This window comes from Vidua chalybeata, chromosome 6 (assembly GCF_026979565.1).
Source record: "Vidua chalybeata isolate OUT-0048 chromosome 6, bVidCha1 merged haplotype, whole genome shotgun sequence".
NCBI classification, from domain to species: domain Eukaryota; kingdom Metazoa; phylum Chordata; class Aves; order Passeriformes; family Viduidae; genus Vidua; species Vidua chalybeata.
Window position 1 is genome coordinate 27,264,706 of NC_071535.1, and position 21,947 is coordinate 27,286,652.

The 21,947-nt window shown below is 36.0% G+C and overlaps 2 protein-coding genes across 5 annotated transcripts in view; both read right to left on the minus strand.

Annotated features, from left to right (window-relative positions):
* The window catches only part of SCFD1 (sec1 family domain containing 1), a 49,723-nt gene extending 49,394 nt beyond the window's left edge, over nucleotides 1-329 (minus strand). Inside the window, exon 1 of the mRNA XM_053945653.1 lies at nucleotides 276-329. Within this exon, the coding sequence (XP_053801628.1) occupies nucleotides 276-306 (31 nt within the window). The 5' untranslated portion in view covers nucleotides 307-329. The remainder of the gene's footprint in view (nucleotides 1-275) is intronic.
* A 605-nt stretch (nucleotides 330-934) lies between these two features.
* G2E3 (G2/M-phase specific E3 ubiquitin protein ligase) lies at nucleotides 935-21,803 on the minus strand. Of its 4 annotated transcripts, none has more exons than XM_053946042.1 (17): nucleotides 21,750-21,803; nucleotides 20,117-20,175; nucleotides 18,646-18,743; nucleotides 16,615-16,716; nucleotides 15,025-15,149; nucleotides 14,139-14,304; nucleotides 13,365-13,471; nucleotides 12,170-12,286; nucleotides 11,261-11,385; nucleotides 11,022-11,154; nucleotides 10,218-10,340; nucleotides 8,732-9,042; nucleotides 7,908-8,089; nucleotides 7,574-7,746; nucleotides 5,580-5,779; nucleotides 4,775-5,003; nucleotides 935-2,805 (listed from the first exon to the last, which is right to left on the minus strand). In XM_053946042.1, the coding sequence occupies exons 2-17, from the start codon at nucleotides 20,154-20,156 to the stop codon at nucleotides 2,760-2,762; spliced, it is 2,277 nt and encodes a 758-aa protein (XP_053802017.1). In that variant the 5' UTR covers nucleotides 20,157-20,175; nucleotides 21,750-21,803; the 3' UTR covers nucleotides 935-2,759. The 4 variants fall into 4 exon arrangements, with proteins under 4 accessions (XP_053802017.1, XP_053802016.1, XP_053802015.1 ...); XM_053946041.1 differs by lacking the exon at nucleotides 21,750-21,803 and adding an exon at nucleotides 20,479-20,586 and having other exon boundaries at nucleotides 10,224-10,340; XM_053946040.1 differs by lacking the exon at nucleotides 21,750-21,803 and adding an exon at nucleotides 20,479-20,586.
* Nucleotides 21,804-21,947: the final 144 nt, after the last annotated feature.

A 21,947-nucleotide genomic window follows, 5' to 3' on the forward strand; every position in this document is an offset into this window, starting at 1 on the left:
CGGGGACCCTCTGCGAGAACTGCGGCCCGAGGCTCCGGAGTCCCGCCGCAGAGGCGAGGAGAAGGCGGTAGAGGGGCCGCCACCCCGTTGCCGGGAGACCCAAGCCGGGTGAGAGGGCGCGAATTCCCGGCGGAGGCGCGGCGGCGCCCGCAGCCCGCCCCGCGGGGACAGAGGCAGGCGCAGCGGCGGCGGCGTGAGGCCAGTCCCGCTCCCCCGCCCGAGCGCCGGGAGGGGCCGGTGCCGCCCGCGCGGCGGGACCGCGGGCGGGCGCTCACCTGTCTGCTTCTCCCGGATCCCGGCCGCCATCTTCCCGCGCCACCGGCCCGGCCGCGCCGCCCCGCCCCGCCGCCGCCTGCGCAGCCGCCGCGACACGTGGCGAGCCCCGGGCCGGGGGCGGGCCCGGCTCCGCGGCCGCGGCGAGCCAGGAACGGCCGCTGACGATTGAAAACACAGGCCCGTGCTGTGCCCCGGCTGAGCACAGGGCGGGGGACGGCCTTTTGCACCGCTTTTCTATTGAGTAGGTGGTAGGTTATGCTTTCGGACTGAAGTTTCAAGAAGAAATAACTGAAACAGCTTTGATAATGACCACCTCATGACTAAATAGAAGGACTGATGTTTCAAAACCAAGGATCTAGCTACAAATAAAGTAATGTACTTGTAGTCAGTTACCGCAATGGAATATAGTTACAAGTTTGCTTCTCTTAGCCACAGGTCCCTTGCTTTTATACCCTTAAAATGCCACGGGGAAAGAGCAATGCCAAGGGGAACGAGCCGCCTTGTCCGGATCAGCTTTGGATACAACGTAGAAACATGCCGTATACACCTTTATGTAAATCCACAGGTACACAAATGAAACTACAGAAAATAGCGATAACACTTCTAGAGCTAAAATCCATAAATCAACAACATAAAAACACGGAAGCTACATATTTAATCTTTTATTGCACTTTGGACATATACACGATATTTCCAACAATTACTGATTATTTCAACATTAATTCTTATCAAACATTGCTTGAAGATGCAACAGTTTAGGCACTGATCCTGCAGAGTTCAAGTTAGAGCTAAAAGAATTTACAAAATTACATTGTACTGCATAACATTCTAAATACCATAACTTTAAAAATAACATTGCTTATGTAAAACAAAAATCAGAGGGTAGTTTTTTTTACAAACATTAATATTTTGAAAATTATTTTCTGTATATATATGATTTGGCGCTTCAAAATCATATTTTAATTTTTCTTTTTTCCTATTAGACATTCCCTCAGGTAAGAAACAGTAAAGTTTGAGCTTTAAACATCTTTTACCATATAAAACAGATTCAAAATATACTTGAAAGGCATATTTTGTAGACTTCTATGTTGCAATTCTTTCTATTTAAATTAGATTTTTTGATACTATTTTCAAAATGCATATGCAGAATGTGAGTGTGAATTAATAACTAATACTCTCAAAATTCTCATGTTTTCAAATTCCAGGACATAACATCTTAATGAAAATAATCAAAGGTGTAGCACACAATGATTTAGACTTTTAGTATGAACAAATTTTTTCTCCTTTGGACTATATTTCACTCTTCATTCAGTTAAAAAAGCAAATAGCTTTTTATGGTAAGCATCCTCTGAATGGGCAAAAAAACAAGTCACAAATTTCTTATTCCTTGGTTTTTCAAACATAGAGCTAAAATACTTGATGCTGTTTTTTTTTAATTATATCTACATTGTTAAGGAGACCATACTAAGCCCACTAATATGAATGTATTACCGTTTAGTAGAAAATTATCAGTCTACAAATAGCTTATTTGATGTGCTAATTCCAGATGGAAACTAAGGGTTTGATGCAGAAACTGTGGGGAGAAGTTCTTTGGCCAAACACACAAAGGACTGCAATAGCTCTTTCATGGTGCTGACAAATGTTATAAAAGATGCAACTTCTATAAGAATATATTTAATACACAACTGATGCATACACAATCATTCTCCCTGTGTTACAGAAATACTGAAAGTAAACAGCCTAATTTCAGGTGTGCCTCAGACTGTGTTTATGTAAAATGAAAACTACCCCATAATATTGCACTTCAGTGATCTGCTACAACAATAAAAAACCTAGGGTTTTTATAGCTATATAAATTGTTCTTACAATGTCAAGACAAGGCAGGCAATTCTGTGTTTGGAAGTTAGCTTATTCAATGTAATTCTAATGAACAGTTCAAATAAATTTGTGACTGATCTATATAAATAAATGCTGAAAATGAGGAAATGCCTTTCCATAGCAGCATTCAGGAATACAACTTGAATAAATGAAGTATTATATTGGACTGTCTAAATAGAGCTGATCAAATCAACAGAAAAGGAAAAGACAACTTGTCTTGAACAGGTACATGTCAGTATTACACAATGGGAACAAAATCTCTGCAAGAAAAACCCTTTCAAGCAATATTACATGCTATGTTTTTAGTGATTTTACGAATTCAGTGTTTGGATATAGCACTGTATAGTAGATAGTTTTAAAGTTGACTTTTTTTACACCTGGCATATAGGTTAGGTCTGCCTTTATATAAAAGCCTTTCAACTGCTGAGTTCAAAAGTATTCAGCAATAAAAGATGTGAACTCAATTTTTGTAATCTCAGGTATGTTTTGAAGCCTTATGTTCACATTGTTTTATTATTTCTTTCTCCATTGAAGGTTTTAAAATGCTGTTTATTTAATTCCAGGTTCTGAACAATTTCTCTTGCCACTGCAGGTACCAAAAGTCCTCATCCTTGAAAATTACTCACACTCTGCTTGCTACTTTTGCAAAATCTGTAGTTCTCAAATGGAAGAATAACATTACAGAACACATTTATCATTAGCTAGGCAAGAAAAACAAATACTGCACTAATTTTTAAAGTATAACATTATATCTGCAGGAAACTCATTATATTTGAAAAATACAAACATACAATATGAAACCTTATTATGTAAACAAATTTGTGCTAAACCACTCTTTCTATAATGGTTAACAGACCATAGTGAAGGCTAAGAATACAAAGAATTTATTGGCAGAATGAGAGTCAAAAATTATGCAAAGATCAGAAACACAGGATATTATTTGAGAACGGAAGACACTGAGAAAATACTTAGTATATAAACAAGTCAAATTACATTCTCCAAGAGATGATATGTTTATTTTAAAGGAGACTTTAATATGTATTTGGCCAACAAGCAAAAACCACTGATAATCATGTCTTAATTTCTAAAATTCTTAAATTTATAATGACAAGGCTTATGAGATTAGACTGTTTTAGGCATTAGTACTGAGAAATGTCTGATCTAAGACTTGCAATGATTTCCTTAGACTTTCTATTATTTTTTCAGAAGTACCTATCAATTTATAATTACTGTGGATGTACTTCCTTGCCAAGGAATTCAAATGTAAAGCAATCCGGCTTATATTTTCAATTCAAACCAAGCTATATTAATAAAAAAGTGTCTGATTACTTTCCAGTACTTGGAAGAATGTGCATACATATAGACACATACAGATACATATGTATCTATATTACATCTATAGCACAGCTTATGTTAAGGACATATAGCACAGGCGGTCAAAACTAACAGAAGGAAATAGTACAATTTCAAAACAGAGAGCAGCATATATTTAAAAAGAATGTATTTAAATGTCCTTTTAATGTCATAATTTTAGCATTAGTAACATTAAAGTGTTGCTGTATAGGAATTTCACTACTTATATTTTACAGCTTAATGGCCCAGGCATTTGCACAAATTACTGCAGCACTAAAATATATTTTATAAAGTGCTCAGAATGTGCCTACGACTGAACTGGAAGAATTTAGAATCAAAGCTAGAAAAGTGTCAGGCCCAGACAAGCTTGATGGTAGACTGCCTTAAGTTTAACAAAGAGTTTTAGTGCATGGTCGAATGAAAATACTTTAATGGAAGACAAGTTTACATGTTTTAATGAGCAACAAACTTTTATTCTTTCATACTCAACAACATTAAGTCTAACTTCTATATTTCACTTTGAAAGACCAGTTATTGTTTCATGTTCAAGATTTCCTTCTGGTTTTTACTATTTTGGCTCTATGAGTAATTAAAAATTAATGTATGACAGTAGAATGCAGAAATGTGCAAATGTCAAAAGATTTTGTTTAAAACCAGAGACACAAGTTCAACTGAATTTTGTTCTTACGCTGTATTATTTTACCTGTTTTCTCCAGACCTTCAATGCACTAGCCACAATGACCATAAAACTACAAGTATTTTAATTTTCCTAGGTTTTTATGAACCATGAGAATGTAAATGAATGAATACAAAACAATTACTGAAAAAATATACATAGAACTGAAAAACTGCATCACAGTTTTATGCAAGACAATGCTCTTCAGCAATTATCTTCAAAATGTACTTGGTTTGTTTTTGATAAATAAGTTACCTAAGTATTTGATACAATCCACATACTTACCTGATACAGAGTGTGGTAACATTTCATACCTGTCTACAGCAAAAGCTGACATTTAAACTACTTCTGCAAGAGATGTAGGACTCAAAGTCAACTTCAAAAGGAAAATTATTCAGGAAATAAAGTTTTTTTTTTTAATTTGAAAATTGTTTTCCATCTCATAACATTACAACTTTTAGCATAATTTTGGAGGAAAGGTTAGAAAATACTAAAAGCATATTGTCCAAAAATACAGTAGCGAACTGAAAGCAGATGTCCCTGCAGAAAACTCAAATTTCCAATGTTCAGTTTAATAGCAAAAATACTTACTCCCTTTCAACCCTTAGTGTGTTTCTGATGGTGAGCTCCATTTTATTTTTGAACTGCTGATATGTCTTTGTTATAGGAAGTTCTAAGCAATTAAGAAGTTTGTTTCCAATGGGATACCTTATATGCAAAAATTTAATAGTAGGTTCAGGATCAAAACCAATGCATGGTATATAACAGGAGCCTGTTACAAAAAGCAGAATATCCTCCAATGTCACTACAGAGTCACCACCTAAAAGAAAAAAGATTAAGTTTTATCACTGATTGTCTATTACACATAAACCATTACCCTGCATGTTAAGTGCTAAGAGGAAAGAAAACCCCATATGAAATCAAATCAATATGCTGAATAAATATGCAGTTATATGGCTACCTAAGAAAAAAGTTTAGCAAGAAAAACCCACTTCAGTTAGTTCTAAAAAATCTTAAGTGAATACAAAAATCTTGTCTGCAAGGAAAAGACAGAAAACAGTGGTCTAAGACTTCAGGCAATCTGTCTAATAAAGGATTTTTCTCTATCAGTGAGGTTGTGTGTTGGATTTTTATCTTTTAATTCACAGGAATCTTAGAGCCAATCTTTCAGATGTTTACCACTCTAAAGATTTGGGCAACAGTTTCAGAAATTCTAATTAGTAAGAAAAAGGGGGAAGAAAGAACAATTAGGCACTGATAGTGACTACAAAAACTTTGATTTATTTACATCACTGAAATCTAAAAATCAAATTCTGTATGTATACTAGCAACTGAATAACCTGGACAGGGAAGGGGAGGATTTTTTTATTAAAAAAAAAACCCAAACAAAACTTACTTTCCACATCTTGCAAATAGTCCATCCAAAAATCAGCACCTTCAAGTTTATTTACATCTGATGAGGAATGGATTGTAAAGAGATCGTAAACAGTTTCCGCTGAAAGTCTTTCGGGTTTGTGGCACAATAGGCTAGAGAACACATGCGGGTGCATTTGCATTTTCTCTAGAACACCAAGTGTTTTCAAACCCTGCTGAAAACTAGAAGAGGGGGATAAAAAAAAGAGTGAGCATGCATCAGAACTCTGCATTTTATAAAGCTGCAAGATGGTATATAAAAAAATCTTCCCCAACACCAGTCTCTAAATCTTGTCAAGAAGGTTACATAGTACTCCTATTTTATCTTGGGAAATGCATTTAACTCTCATTTTAACCATCTAAATGTTTCTGTAGAGGTTTTTGGGGAGATGAAAGAAATACCAGTGATATGTGGGAATTAACCTTATTTCCTGGTACTTGACTGTACGTACAAGGTATACTTTTAACTTTAGTAAGAAAACATAGCAATTCTCTTTCTTACAAATAGCTCTTTGGAAAACAGCTTAAATTCCTTGTCCATAGACAAAATGAGTTCTCTTAAAAGACAGCCTTTGCTTGGCTTTTGCAAGTTTGCATGTGCTTATATGCTGCTATTTCTGCCTGTGACAAATGCAGACAGCACCATCCTGGGCTGTACTAGGAACTGTGTTGCCAGCAGCTCAAGGGAGGTGATCTTTTTCCTCTGCTTAGCAGCAGTAAGGCCACAATTTAAGTGCTGTGTCCAGTGCCAGGTTCTGGCAAAGGGTGACTAGGATGATTAAGGGACTACAGTATAACCCTTTGAGGAGAGGCTGAGAGAGCTGGAACTCTTCAGCCTAGAGAAAAGAAGGTTCAGGTGGAATCTCAACATGTAGAATATCTGAAGAGAATGTGCAAGGAGATCAGAGACAGGCTCTTTTCAGTGGTGCCCAGTGGCATAGAACATTTAACAGCTAAAATAACCAACTTTCTAGTTACTCAGTCCTTTATAGTGACAAGTAATTTCTTGTTCTACTCACTTATGCCCATCTTAAGCCCATCTCCCAAATGCACAAAACTCCACTACCTCATGGCGTTTAAATGCTTAAGTTTTTAAGTTAACTTAATGTTTAAGTGTTTAAATTAGTGCATTTGTTAAAATACACTAATTATTATGTTTTACTTTTTAACTCATTTTAAAATAGGATATAGATTGTTAAAACATGCAAGAGGGTCTTGCACTGCAGGACTAAATTCTTCTGACCTTCATTTAAAAATTCCTCACATTAAGAATCAGTTTTCATAGCTCTTTGAGACAGAGTTAATCAAATTGTCAAAGGTAGTACTATATGTGACGTTTAAATCAGGTTATGCTTGTTGGAAAAATTAGCATCCAATAAATTCTTACCGAGCAGATGAAGAATGCAAATTGGAAGTAAGGCCAGAGACCAATCAAAGAACAGTCAAGAGCCACTACTTTTCCAGCTAATGAGGTCATCACTACCTCACAGAAACATCAACGCAATGCTTATGTTCTAAGCAGGCCAACTTACACTTCTGACAGTATTTCACTCCTAATAGCACACACAAACTCCCTAATTAGAACTCTAGAAAATTCATTTGAATTCTAAACATATGTTAAACATTTCTAAAACATAAAGATTCTAAATTCGAGCAATTCTGAATTGGAATTGAACATATGCTAGAGAAATTTTACAGTGCAAAGGTCTTCGTGATGCTGTAGGTTTAAAAACTGTGAATCTGCCTTCTTCATAAGGTTGAAAAGGGAATGTAATGTGGCCAAGGAGAAGTCAGAGCAGATATGTAGAGAAATAAGTTTTTCGGTTTAACTACTTAATCAACTGAAAATTACAGTACACTTTAGTGGTTTAAATGGAGAATTAGTAAGAATACCTAAAAGCTAGTTTTAGCAACATATTATTTAGAGCTGCAGTGAGGAAAAGAACCAAGAAGTTTGAAAACTCAAGCAAAACAAACCTTTCTAAGGGTAAAGTAATTCTCTTGATTACATAATAGATCAGTATGTCATTCACCAGCATGTTCTTATCACACAAAGCTGTTACAGGTCTTAAACATCCAGCAGCAGTGAGGAATTCACAGCAGTCCTGTAGTGTAGACTGTAGGCTGGACAGATTATTTGCATATTTTATCTGCATGAAAGATAAGTTAGGCACTTGTTTACTACATGTGTGTATACATATATGTGAAAAATAAACCTTTTGATTTCAACAAAATTTATATTTAGTAAGTCCCTTTTTATCTCGAAATATAGTTTTGAACAAGAAATAAAATCAAACTTATTGCATATTACCATTTTTATTGTTTGTGCTACATCAGCATCAGCAACATCTTCCAAAGCTGGCTTCACATTCTCTGGACCATAGACAAGACAATTGAACAGTGTTTTGGAAAAGAAACCAGGAGGTGGACCACCATGAACCAGAGAAACGGCAATCATTTTACCAGCTTCAAAATAAAGGTTTTCTTTTACAGCTGCAAATAAAAAAATATGCTTATTTAGATGCATAGAAATTATTTCTGATCCTTATTTTTTAACATAAAATGTCATAGTGCTGTTTTTTCTTAATGACTTTTGCTATCTGCTGACAGTTCAAAATATAAGACCATATTTTTACATAGGAGTACCACATTCTTTTACACCAACTCTTCAGCCACTATCAAGGTTTGGGAGATGTAACTTCCACTTTACACCCAATGCGTATTTAATTCTAAAGCATAAGGACTCAAAGAAGCTAACTTGGGGTCTTTTGGAAGCACACTATGAGAAATAATGCTCTAGAAATTTGAGGAAAGGAAAATAATTAGCAGAGAAAGTAAGTCAGGAAGAAAGAAATTCACTTAAAGAAAACAAATACACTAATTAAGAAGTTCTCAAAATTCTAGTCATATGCTGTTTTTCCATGGTTGTCATCAACTTTTCCAACTAACCCAAATTTTTAAAATTACAAATCCACACACCATCCCTCTTTGGAATTGAAAAAATAAAAAAAATCAATCCCCTATTTTTATCCTTCAGGACTATACTTGTGAACTGACACTCATACTGGCTGAAGATTAAAAAATATTTTAAGTTATATACTTCTCAATTTGTTTTTGAACAAAACAACCAATTACCTTGAAAATCAAGGGACAAGTTCTTTCCAGAAGAGCCCTCAAACAATGATGAATTCTGAAGGTGAAGCATTAATAATTGGAAGAAATGGTGTTTTGATGCAGCAGAAGTATTTGTCTTCGATCTATTTTTGCAGTTTGAGAAATTTACTTCAATAGTGTTTGTAGGACTGAAGATGCGCTGTCTAAATCCTTTTAAAGCACTACTCCAAATATTTTCTGCATTGATGTTAAGTCTTGTTGCTTTTGTTTTAATTTGTACCTTTAACTCCTTCAGTATATTACCAGCTTCCTTTCTTTGCTGTCTTAAATGCCTGCAAGAAAATTGCATGTATTTTCAGATGAAATCTATGATTCATAATTAACAACAGTAAACATTTAAATAGTCTATTAAGAAGAACATTTCTTTAAACACTGTGGCACATTCAGGTATTGCCTAAATTATATCAGTAAAATATTTAGTATATATTTAAAAAATTTAACACTATAGTGGCAAGTTTTAAAATACCTCTAAGAACTGAAAAAAGGAGGTAGAAATAATTACCCTGGCATAAATCAAATAGTGATTTTCTTAATTCAGTGACTCCAACACAGTGCCAAACAATTATCACACGAGTTGACATGTAAACAACATGAAACAAGTGAGGAACTGAAGTTTATCATTTTGTGTTACAGATGTTTTGCAACCACATTAGAACAATCGTTGTCACTATAATAAAAAAAGTATATTTGAGTAGGAAGAAAATTCTCCTTTAAAAAAACAAGATATTTTCGTTACTAGCTTCCAACCAAAACTGTCTCAAATACCATATTTACTAGAAATACCATATTCCCTCATCAGAATTTTTAGCACATAAGGTAGAATCCATAAATTAACTACTCACAAGAAGATAATGAATATTAGATCCTCAAACCAAACATTCTATATTCAAACATGTTGTTTTAGCACTGACTTTAGTACAGTCATTAACTATTCATGTGGTACAAATACAAAACATTAAAAATTTAGGACCTGTCTAATTAGAAGAAAGCAATTAGGATTATTTTTATTCCCTATTTTCTAAAGAATGTTGAGCCATGCATCAGTAAGGACAAATATGCATTTCTGGGGTTTGATTCCCATACTACCTAACCTAAAAACTCTTAGTAGATTTCATTCTTTTCCCCTCACACCCCTCTAGCATTTTCTAAACAGCAGAAGCCTTTCTCTAGCTATGACTTCTGGTTTGAAGTGTATACTCATTTTTGCAGTGTCTATATACATATATACACACACAAATATATATGCATACTGTATACATTCAGAAAGAGAAATATATATGGATACTGCATATACACACAAATACACATGGATACTGTATATACATAGCCTATCAAAATTTTCATACAAATACACAAAGCGACCCTCCCCCTTGCATGGTCTGTAGGAAATACAGTAAAAAGTCATATGCTAGATTACTCTTCAAAATAAGAAAAATAAAAGAAATACCTGTACCTCAGGGACCAGCTCCTCTTTGACATCACTGGAGACAGGGACATTGTCACTCTGTTGGATGCTGGCTGTTCTAGGTGTGAGCAAGGTGACAAGTTCTGGCACATTAACTTTGGTGATCTATAAGCCAAAACAGTATTTTAAGAAGATACAACTGAAGAATGCATGAACACTTCCTATTTCAAGGTAGCAGTAGTTTTCCCCTAAATCAGTACTGAATCTCATTTGTATCTTCATTTCCATGAAGCCCACCAGTGTCTGAACTACAATTTTGAAAATAATGATTCTGTATTTTATTACATTACGCTCTTAGGATGTGTTTTTAGTTGCATCTCATACATCAGATGAAAGTCCTGACTGACACAGTAAGTAAAAACTAAAAATATTAGTTTCTACAAACTTGGAAATGTTTTATTACAGCAGAGGAAAACATTATTACGAACATCTATCTTTAAGTCAGACTTCTAGAACACTATTAAAATGGAAAAAATACCAATAAGCAAACTTAAAGCTTTGCCATTTGTATATTCTTAAGTTACCACTAAATTGTTAAAAATTCCTTTAACAAGGATCTATCTTTACCAAACTAAAAAGTGGTTTACATGCCACCAAATCCAAATAACTATTGCAAATTTCCAGAGCTCATGGTTTACTCAGAAAACTTCAATCACTATATTCCAATTTTGTTCGATTTGCAATTTTACATAAGTTTCTCCTATGAAATAAGCCATCATTTCCTCATGTTTAAGTATTATCTTATGGCAATGATCAATTTCTGTGAGAAAACAGAAAATTACACACTGGAGTAGAAAATGGCGTGGAGATCCAGATGACTGCCGAGGGGACTTTGGAGGTGGCTCTTCCAGCAAACAAGTTGTTCCATTTGTCTTTTCAGAAGTAGCCAAAGCACGCTTTTTCTGTTTGCTATACTTCCCTGTATGATTACATTATATTAATTTAATGAATTTGCTAGTTGTAAAGTATGCTTACATAACCTGAAGTTATGATTTAGGAAATCACTGTCACATCCATAACTTCACCTGATTTTGCAAAGATACTTCTGCATTCCATGCACTCCCAGTTTTGCTCCCATGACTTCATAGATGAACAGGCCAAATGAGTCCCACGAGAACCGCAGTACTGGCAACGCTTAATTTCCCATTTACTAAAATGAAGAACTTAGGTATTTAGAAGTAGACAGAAGAATGAGGCTAGTTAAAATAAAGACTAATCTATAGTAAATGCAATCCTGACACTAAACCAACAAAGCATCATTTTATCAGTCTGGTGGAACTGATTCTAATCAAGGAGGCTTTCTTCACACAAGACGTACTCGTAACTGGCTGCAACAAGAAAAAAAAGCTACTCATGTTCCAGCACCTTGCATTGAATGAGACTATTAGTACTCCCCTGTCCTGAAGTCAACAGATTGCAGGCACTATTTTCTTCTCATCCTGCTAGTCAGCAAACTCCTCTGTGTTTTATGGGTATCCAGCAGTCAGTTTTTCCAAATACTAGTTCTTTTAAAGGAGAGCTCTCTAGGGAAACATTCGAACTACTGACCTAAGTCTAGTACTTCAACAATAACTTCTTGTAAAGGCTATAACTATTTTAACACCTAATAAATTGCTGAATTAAACTCTGAATGATACATACACAACATTAATTTAGGTACGTGCTGTGTTGATGCACAAATTCTACTTCAGCCTGCATAAAATGAGGACAAGGTAACTGATAATTCCTTAAATTTGGTTTTCATTGCTTTCATAAGCCAATCAAGTTAGAGAAATTTAGTATTGAAATATGATTATATTGAGTAAAACAAACACTATCTAGACAGTGTGTTGGTTTGACATTAAAACGTGATGCCGAAAAATATCCAAATATTTACTTAAATGAAAACTATAAATAACAATGAAAAGCATGTCAAAACACCTATTCTATCATACCTCTCAGGTTCATTATAGTCTCTTCCTTTCTTGCAAAGACATCTTTTAACATCACAGTGTTGATAACAATGCAGTAAGTCTTGATATGCATTTTCTTCAAGTTCCCAAGACGCATCCCTGTAAACAAGGCAGAAGACTGGATATCGGAACTCTATTTCTGATTGTTTCAATAGGTTACTCTGTATTTTAAAAAAGATATATGCAATAAACATATGAATATATTTCAATCATGTCTTGTTCTAGGTAACAGATGGGGGATTTAGGTAACTGAGAGGTGGAAGGGGGAAGAAAAACCTAGTAACTAAAATAATACTATAAAAACACATACACAGACTTTTTCTTGCATAATGTTGCTTTGATTTCAAGTATTTATTATTTTTCATATGACTTCAGTGACAGAGCACGTTTGCTCTGTCTCCATCCCTTTTTTCCCTCACAGAAAACAAGGATGTTTAGGCAGCCTACTCAAGTTACCACTGAAACTGGCTTCATGAATGGCAGCTCAATGTTCCAGGCCAGTACGGTGAAGTTCACAAATTATTTTGACTCTTCCTCCTCTCCAGAATCTTAAGCTTTTGTCTCAAGAGGGAATTGATGGTGATTTCTGGAGAGTTATTAATAGTTATTAAAGAATAATTCTTCTATCAAAGAAACATAATTCTGATCTCTTTCTGTCGTATTTTGAGCCTCATAAGGTGACAGGAAAAACATCTTGGAATTTTGGAAGCAGTTATTATACTAACATAACCTTTGCAATCCCTTGGCAGAAGATAGGAGCTGTATGGCTGAGTAATCAGCCAATTACAATTCAGTCTTGACAGAAATTCAGATAATTAAACTTGGACTTAGAAAATACACTTCTTAGCAATCTCTACATTGAGGAAAAATTATTGTATTTAAGAAGTACTTTTATCTTCTAATTAGGTTTAGAATTTAAGTTGAATCATGGCATTAAAAATGACTTTTCAGAGCTTTCTGTTTCGTGTTTGATATAACTAATTTCACCTTTGCAAAGTTTTATGCATATCTAAAAAGAAATAGGCTATTCCTCACCAAATCGAACAATTCTACAACTGAAGGTAGAACCAGTGTTTCACATATTAATAGCTGAAGTTCTTAGGAATAAAATAAATGTTTATAACAGAGTTTTCATCGAAGTTTTCATACAAGGGCAATCATTAACAAAATTACTTACCTTTCTGGAATGTATATGCCCATTCTCAGCATTTCTTTTTGAAATTTGTCCTTGTTATTACATACTGTGCACCTAAAGAAAAATATCCCAGCACTCAAAGCTTGATACTGTGCCAAGAAAAAAAGAAACACAACACAGAAACACGACCAATTATTTAATTACTACCATCCTTGAGATGACAATAAATTATGTCTTAATATTCAGACACATTACATTCATGGATGCTGTCCTGACATGAGTGTTTTAAGATGGTATCAATCATGATGTGACTTGACATTAAAGCAAATGGCAAGGACTTTCTCTTCCGTTAAAGGAAAGAGCTCATATGCTAGAATTAGGCTCATAAATTAAAGCACCATCCTTTTCAGTCAACTTCTCCAGATCCAGCGTAAGTTTACAAAAAAGGTAATTTTTTTCTAGTCCTGGATTTAGCCAAAGAGAACTGATGATGGATAAATTACATTTTTAGCACTCAGATTCTGCACATAATGACTTGCAAGAAATTTGTTGAACTTCAGTTCCTAAAAGTAGCAAAGAGATGAAGTATATATCATATGTGCAGAAACATGGAGGGGCCACAGGGGGAGAAAAATTAATAGCATTAAAATCTCAAAATCCTTTTGTGTCCATAATGTAATTTTAGCACTGTTCTTCAGACCTAGTATACTTCATACCTACTACCTACACTTAACAGTAAGCAATTGTTCCATTATTTTAAAACAGAAATGTGATCTCCATGGATGCAGAAAGAACGAAAGGGTGAACCTGTATCACCTGCAAGCATTCTCGATGAAACCAAGCATTTTTACAGCAAGGACTTTTCAATACAGTGTACACCGGAAGATGCTCAACCAAATCCAGGCATATTGTGCACTGTGAAGCTCCTCTAGGTTCTTTATCCATAAACTCTTGGACTGGTCTATGTTCCCAACAGTAAGATCTAAAATGAATAATTTATGGTTCCGTTAACAAAATAACACTTTAAGAACCTTTTTCATAAAATTTGAAGACTGCAAAATTAATTCATTAATCCATTTTTCATGAGTAAGTGCTATGCAACAAGTTAAAAATGCAGACATACTGGTTTTGGCTAGGCTAGAGTTAAATTTCTTAATAGTAGCTTGTATGGTGATTTGGATTTGTGAGGAAATCAGTGTTGATAACACAGTGATGTTTTAGCTATTGCCGAGCAGATCTTGAACAGAGTCCAGACCTTTTCTGTTTCTCACCCCTCCCCACCACTGAGCAGGCTAGGGACACACAAGGAACTGGGAAGTGAGACAGCTGGGATGGCGAATCCCTACTGACCTAAGGGATATTCCATACCACGACATCCAGGAAATGCAGCTCTAGAACAAACCTTTCTGTAAATGCCTTATCTTTACACATACTTGAAGCAATTCAGGTTGTTTTGTATTAAGTGCCTGCCAGACTTCAATCCATCCACCCTACAAACTCAGCTCACAACAAGGAGGATATTAGGTACAAAATCTATTTGACTTTCATGTCTTCCACAAATCAGCTATTTGTTTCCTAGATAATCTGATGTCATTTGCAACTATCAGCCTATCCAATAACAAGCCATGAAAGAAACCCAAGTCACCTCCTGTATAAATATAATAAATTAAAAATGGTAAGACAACAAAGCCCCAAAACTTACCTGAAGTCTTCCATAAACTGGAAAATGCATTCCCTTTGTAACCCACAAGGAAAATGGTAACTTCGTTTGCATTTAGGAGTTACACATCCAATTGAAGCACCCTTTTTCTTACAGATATTACATTTCTAGAAATAATTTGTTTTGGAAACAGAATATTAACATTTTAAATACAAGTTAAATTACAGGAATTAAACCAATAGAAAAGTTACAAAAAGTGTAAGAAAGGATAGTAGCTAATAGATTAAAACTGTGACCAGACTAATGTGGTTTAGCTCTGTTACAAAGAGTAAACATATGCAGTTATTTCCCAGACTTTATATATTGGTTTACATGCATATTGTCTTGACACATGTAAGATAACATACATAAGTTATTTTACCAGTACCTATAGTTTATACAGCTATAATAGGCATACACATATATATACTTATATATAGGCATCTATAAATTATTTACTCTTAGCTTCAAGCTCAGCACAATGTCATGAGGTATTATGAAAGTTTAATTCACTTTTATCTGCAACTTACCCAATGAATAACAATAGTTGCAAACTCTAGAGGCCCAGGGAAGCTGAATTCAGTTGTGGGGTGAATTGTAATGGAGCATCCAGGCCGCACTGTGATCTCAAATATTCACTAGGCCTCAGCCTGAACCAACTGCACTGGAGTAAGCCTCTCTTGAGGCTCACCAGAAACACTGTTGCCAGGAACTAACACGTATCTAATGAGCTGCTGTTTTGTAACAAACTTCATTTTCTTGCCTGAATAACAACCCAAGTGGTATAGTATTTTTGTTATTGAAACTTCAGAGAAAGTTACCAACTCAAATTGCTGCCAGGATGGAGAATTACTGTCACTAAAGCCCACTCTCTTGTGACCCTATAAACAGTGGTCCAAAGTGAGACCCTTGGAGCTCGACTCCTAGAAGACAAGGGGCTAAATGCGCATGCCTCAAACACTGATAACCACTTGGCTATGGAGCCAGCCAGGGACTGCTGGCAGTAACACAGAAGAACTGTTGGTGATAACCAAGGACTATTGGTATGGACACACTGTGAGAAAGAACAGGATTTGACTGGAGCAGAGGGCCCGGCAGAGATTCACTTGGCTGTGAGAATGACCCACAGCACAGCACAGTGCAAGCACAGGAACGTGTACTGGAAGTGAGCATGAACTACAGGGTAGGATTTAGATCCCCAAAGCCCTCCAACCCATTTCCAGAAAGGCCTGAAAACACAGACTGTTCATGATAACTAATTTACATAGAAGGCAAGAAATCTACCTTTGGGGTGGAGAAACCTATCCCCAGAAAGGTACCGCCCACAAAGCCCAGGCCTAGTGTGAAAATGACTAATAAAACTTTCTGACCTTTAGTGGACCCTCTGACTTTTTCACTCCTTCTGCCCAATGAGCAAAATCTTAGGTGCTTCCTTCTCCTTAAGGGTGGATCACTACAATTTCTACAGGGATTTTTTTTCCTTGTGGCTTCCACAAATCCAATATACTCGTTACTTAAATGTAAAATGCAGGTACTAAGAGCACTTAAAAGTTACCTTTTTCCCCTTGTAAAAAACAAAGACATAATTCTTACCAGTTTTGCAGCTCTTTGTACTTCTTTTCTAATATCTGTGATTAAAAATCCATCTACACCTTCATCTTCTCCACCCCTCTGCCAAATGCCACTTGACATCAACTACAAAAACAAATTAAGTACTTTAAAACATCCACCTAACCAAAAGATTAAAAATTACATACACTGTGCTTGTCAAATAAGAGAGAAGTTTAGTCGAAAAAAGCTCACATGGAAACATTTTAATGATTAAAAATCTGATATAAAACACATTTTTGTCTGACACGACAATAACAAGGAAAATGAAAATAAGTACTTCATAACATCAGAGTATTGTATAATTCTGTAGGGCCAAGATAGTGTATTTTGCCTTCCTTTTTGAAGAATACAGACTATTCAGGTAATTGTCAAACAATTACTTTTAGCATATAAATCTTCAGAGGAAGTAAAATTAAATTAGCTTAGTTAATATGAATGACAATTGTGCTGTGAAGATAATGAAGCACAGTAGGAAGTAACTGTACTGAAGTGTCACCTAAGAGGAAAAGTAATTCGCTTTAGAGGAGATTTAAATAAACACAGAATCAAGGAACTAGGCAAATCAGAAGAGCCTGATGATAATTTAAAGTTAGGCAGCTACATTACAATCTTCAAATAACTGAAGAGTTTCACAACTTGATGCCATTTCTATTCTTTACAGTCTCATTTTATAATTTCAATATGGTACCATTTAAACTAGTTTGATCAATATTTTACTCAAATAAATATAAGATTACATACCCAAACCAATTAAATATATTTTTCCAACTGTGAGACATTTGGCAAAGAATAATTAAACTGTCACTAATTGCCTCTTTGTAGAACTCTTTTCTTATATTACACCACATTAAAGTAAAATCACAGGGCTTTGCTAATTTTTAATAGAAGTAGAGACAAAAAAAATGTAAAAGATACTGCAATGAGCTTCCTTGCAGTTAAAATACCTGAGTCTTAAAGTTCAGTATTGCATGCATGCCTTTTCCTACTTGTTCATCAGGATAGGATTTTTTCTTATCATTTGATATGGCCTTATATAGAAGACAAAATCACCACTAACATGGTATAATGCCTCTATTTCCTTACAGCTGCTTAAAATGTATTTTAAAACAAATTTTTCTATCTTTATGTAACTTCAGAAAATCTCCTTATTTTTTAAAAGATTCAGTATCCAAACTATTAAACAATCTACAATCAACACTTTTTAAAGAACTTGTTGAGAAAACATACCCCCTACATTACTTCTGATACTCAACACCCATTTTAAATCTGGGGACAACAATTCAAATTGTATTTATTAACAAACAAAATACTTTTTTTTTGTAAAGTAGTAATTTTATTCTAAAGACCTGCAAAAATGTAGAGTTTGAGAGGAAGTTTAAGTACACTTTTAAGAACACGAATTTTGGAAAATGTCAAGGGTGGTAACAAAAGGTACAGGTTATAGCCATAGCTTTGTTTATATTATACATTTCTACTAATTAGTAAAACAATACTAATATGATCAAAATGGTACATATAACTTAACTGAAAATTAGGACTTAAGTTTTACAGTGTTCTGTGTAATGTCAGAGAATTGCTCACAGCTAGCAAGAAATACTGAGAAATGAAAAAACGCCTTTTCTGTACTTTCCACACTGGGTGGAATTTTCACATTTCAAATTTTGAAACTACACTTTTCTTATAGGAGGCAATATGTAAGTGCAAACTGTTCCTTTTGTCTTAACATGTACCTTCATTGCTATTTGCAATGAATATAGGTTAGGAGAATTAATGAATTCCTTTAAATGGACCATGAACAGAATTTAGCTTTGAATAAAGGCTTGTTGGGATTTACTCATTTCATCTGCTGCACCTGGTAAGTACAAGCTTTCAAGGCTATGAGTTAAAGCTCCCATTTCAAGCTTTACAACAACAAAATTGTTACAACAACAGGACAGGTTATTAGTATTAAATGCTTGTTGCACCTTTTTTCAGTTAAAACAGAAAACTCCAAGATCAATACCATACACTTACCAAACAGTAATAATGAACAGTGAGATTGTATTCCACATAGGTCCTTTTTTCTCCATACTTTTCAGGGCATTCATCTGTCCGCCCACAGAGAACACAGACTAAAATACAGAATAATGTTTATAATCACAGTGAGTGTACTGGAATTACTATTGATCAGCTACAGAGCAGTAGCTTTCACCTCTTTTAATCACCTCTTTTAATGCATCTTCAAGTAGATTACTGGATAAAGGTCAGTAGAGATATCCCTTTCCTTAATGTTGAATTTAATAATAGATACAGAAGAATGTACTATTTGTTCCTTCTCTAGTTACTAGAAAGAAAATACTTTACCAGCCTGCTGATTCAGGAGTGGTCTATCAGCCAAGCTAAATTCACAAAGAGACTGTGCTTCCAATTGAAATATTCTTCCCCAAACACCCAAAGAAAATTATCAAATAGCCAACAATGTCCAGGTGCATGTGAAATGTCATCTAGTTGCTATCACAGCTTTTAAAAACATTTACCAATTTGAGACAACACTACATTTAACTAAAACCTTGAGGATTTCCCACTTACCAAAGTTTCTAGCCCACTATCATAGATCCATGGACTTTTCATAGCTTCCCTTTAATTCCCAGTAGATGTATAAAATACATTTACAATACTCTAAGATTTAGAACAGTCACAGTAGTAACAATAGGGTTACTGTTTCAGCCTACCAAAGTGCTGAATGGTACATCTCAATTCTGATTTGGCTGCTAAATTCACAAGGTTACTTTCTTTAAACATCTGCAGAAAACACTATTTTAAAATAGTCCAATTACAGCAAACAAAGAAGTTTTAAGTTATTTCTTTTGCATTTCCTGAGACAAGTGGTGGCTCCAACACAATTTCACAGAATGGTTAGGGTTGGAAGTAACCTCTGGAGAGCATCTGGTCTAACCCCCTGCAAGGCAGTGCCACCCTACAGCAGGTGACACAGGACCTTGTGCAAGTGGGTTTTGAATGTCTCCAAAGAAGCTGAGTCCACAACCTCTCTGGACAGCCTGTTCCAGTGCTCTGCCACCCTCAAAGTAAAGAAGCTCTTCCTCATGTTGAGGGTGAAGCTCTTGTGTTTTAGTTCATGTCCATTGCCCCTTATCCTGTCACTGGGCACCACTGAAGAGTCTGGCACCCTCTTGGCACCCACCCCTGAGATATTTATATGTGTTAATGAGATTCCCTCTCAGTCTTTTCTTCTCCAGACTAAACAGATCCAGTTCCCAAAGTCTCTCCTCAAGAGAGAGATGCTCCAGACCCCAAATCATCTCTATGGGCTCTGATGAACACTCTCAGGAACTCCTTTTCTTTCTTGTACTGAAGAGCCTCAAATTGGACACAGTCATTTGATTATTGGAAACTCACCTGCTCTTTGAGCACAAATAAAAAAAAGTTATGACTAGCATTATATATACAGATTAAGTATTTCTGAAATTATTTGATGAAAACTTACTTTTTGTGCTTTGAACATCAAAATTATTCATTTTACTCATCCTGAGTTGTTCTGGCTGTCTGTCATGCAAAGGAAACAAAGTATTAATTAAATACATCCAGCGCATTAATGAACATGATACACCTCTTTTATGTTTATTTAAAACTGCAAAAAAAAAAGCGCCATAAACTCCATAAACTAAAAGTGGGATTATGATTAAAGAATATAATAATTCAACTGTTACTGTGAGAGACGGGGGTTCAGAAAGCAGGATAGTTTCTTCACCACAGCACCAAAATGATTATTCTTTCTCAGAACCCTTCTAGGAACACATCTGTAGATCTTTGACTTGCCTTCCCTTAGGAAGCTGAAGAAAGCATTACCTAAGTTCTGCAAGCCAGGAATCACGAGTGATGGCCTGCATCTCCAGGCTGGAACTCAGGTGGGCAGACAACTCCCTCCTGCAGGCTGAAGCGAACAGGGAAGCAGCCAGTAACAAATCCAAGGTTCAAACCAGAAGCCTGACAGCCTGCCAACTATCTGTGGTCCAGTATTTACAGTTTTGATGACTACCGGATATCAGCTTCAGGAGCAAACTTTAGGCTAATTTAAACTATTGCAAATAAGGCACTGTAGCAATTTTACTGGACATTGGGGGAAGGAGGCATATTGAGAAAGAAAAAGAGAGGGAGGCAGAAGTCTCAGGCACAAGGCAAGTGCCCTACGCCACTGAGAACCGGAGTAGTTGCACAAAGGACCTTGGCCACAAAACGGTCTACAAGGAAAACAAACCCAAAAGCACCACCACTAAATTAGATGAAAACCTTCCGAAAGACACACCACACTGATAGTCAGATTAAATAAGTGACTTCTTATTTCCCAGAAACACACTTCCCTTTTTCTAAGTAAAGAGGAATAACTATACTTAATCAGGTACAGAGGGAGCAAATGACCCAGAGCTCACACACATTTCCTTTCTTCAGGATTTCCCCAGGATGGTCACTGCCAGTTTCACCGTTCTCATGCTCCTGTGGTAATACAACAAAAAACTGCCTACACAGGCCACACAAGGTTTTTTTTTTTTTTTTTTTTTTTTTTTTTTGTTTTTTTTTTAAAAAGCCCTACAGGTGGACAAATAACGTATGTGGCTGGAAACAAGAAAATTACCTTCCCACCTTTCCTTGGCTCCAGCAAAATAGAAAGAAAAAAAAAACGTTACACCATCCTCAATTCCCTCTACTTTTCTCAAATTCTTTCACGCAAGTGAGCCCAAAGTTCGAATTTGCAAGTTAAAAGATAGGCAGATCAACCATTGAGGGCTCCTGCATAAGTGCTCTGGGACTTCTCAGAGGAACAAAGCAATTCAATTCCGCATCTGTCTGTTTGCAAGGCAGGAACGACCGCATTATCGCCCAGTGTCTAGAAAACCGGTGTAATTAAATGTATCTACTTTGCCTAACAGGCTAGAAAAGTTCTTAGAGAGGGTGTTTAGATTTTGCTACTTTTTTTTTTTTTTTTTATTGCTCCATAACTTAAAGCGTTTCAAGAGTATTTTAACTAGAGATTGAAAAGAAAAAACAAAGCCAGCCCCAAGGCACGGTATCAGGCACACCTTTTCCTCAGCACAGGAACAAAGGAAGGCTCCCGAAGTTACCTGTGCACCCTGAAGTTCCACACAGTGGGACCTCCAGGTCACCCCGCGGTCACTCCCCGGAGCCACGTCCCGAGAAAGTCCCGTCCCTCGGCATCCAGCCCCGGGCGGGCGCGGCAGCGCTCCCGGCACGTCCCGAGGAGCCGAGGATGGGGGTTCAGGCGGCCGCGCTCCCCCCGCGCCTGGCAGGGCTCAGCCGCC

Bases quoted from the DNA above. Each gene is read 5' to 3' on its own strand.
- G2E3 (XM_053946040.1), bottom strand. From the start codon at position 20,519: ATGCAGGCCATCACTCGTGATTCCTGGCTTGCAGAACTTAG. The intron at 13,472-14,138 runs GTGATACAGGTT...TTCTTGGCACAG, and splicing joins TTCATCGAGAATGCTTGCAG to TATCAAGCTTTGAGTGCTGG. The intron at 10,341-11,021 runs GTGTGTAATTTT...TTTGGCTTATAG, and splicing joins CCACGCCATTTTCTACTCCA to ATCACCAAAGTTAATGTGCC.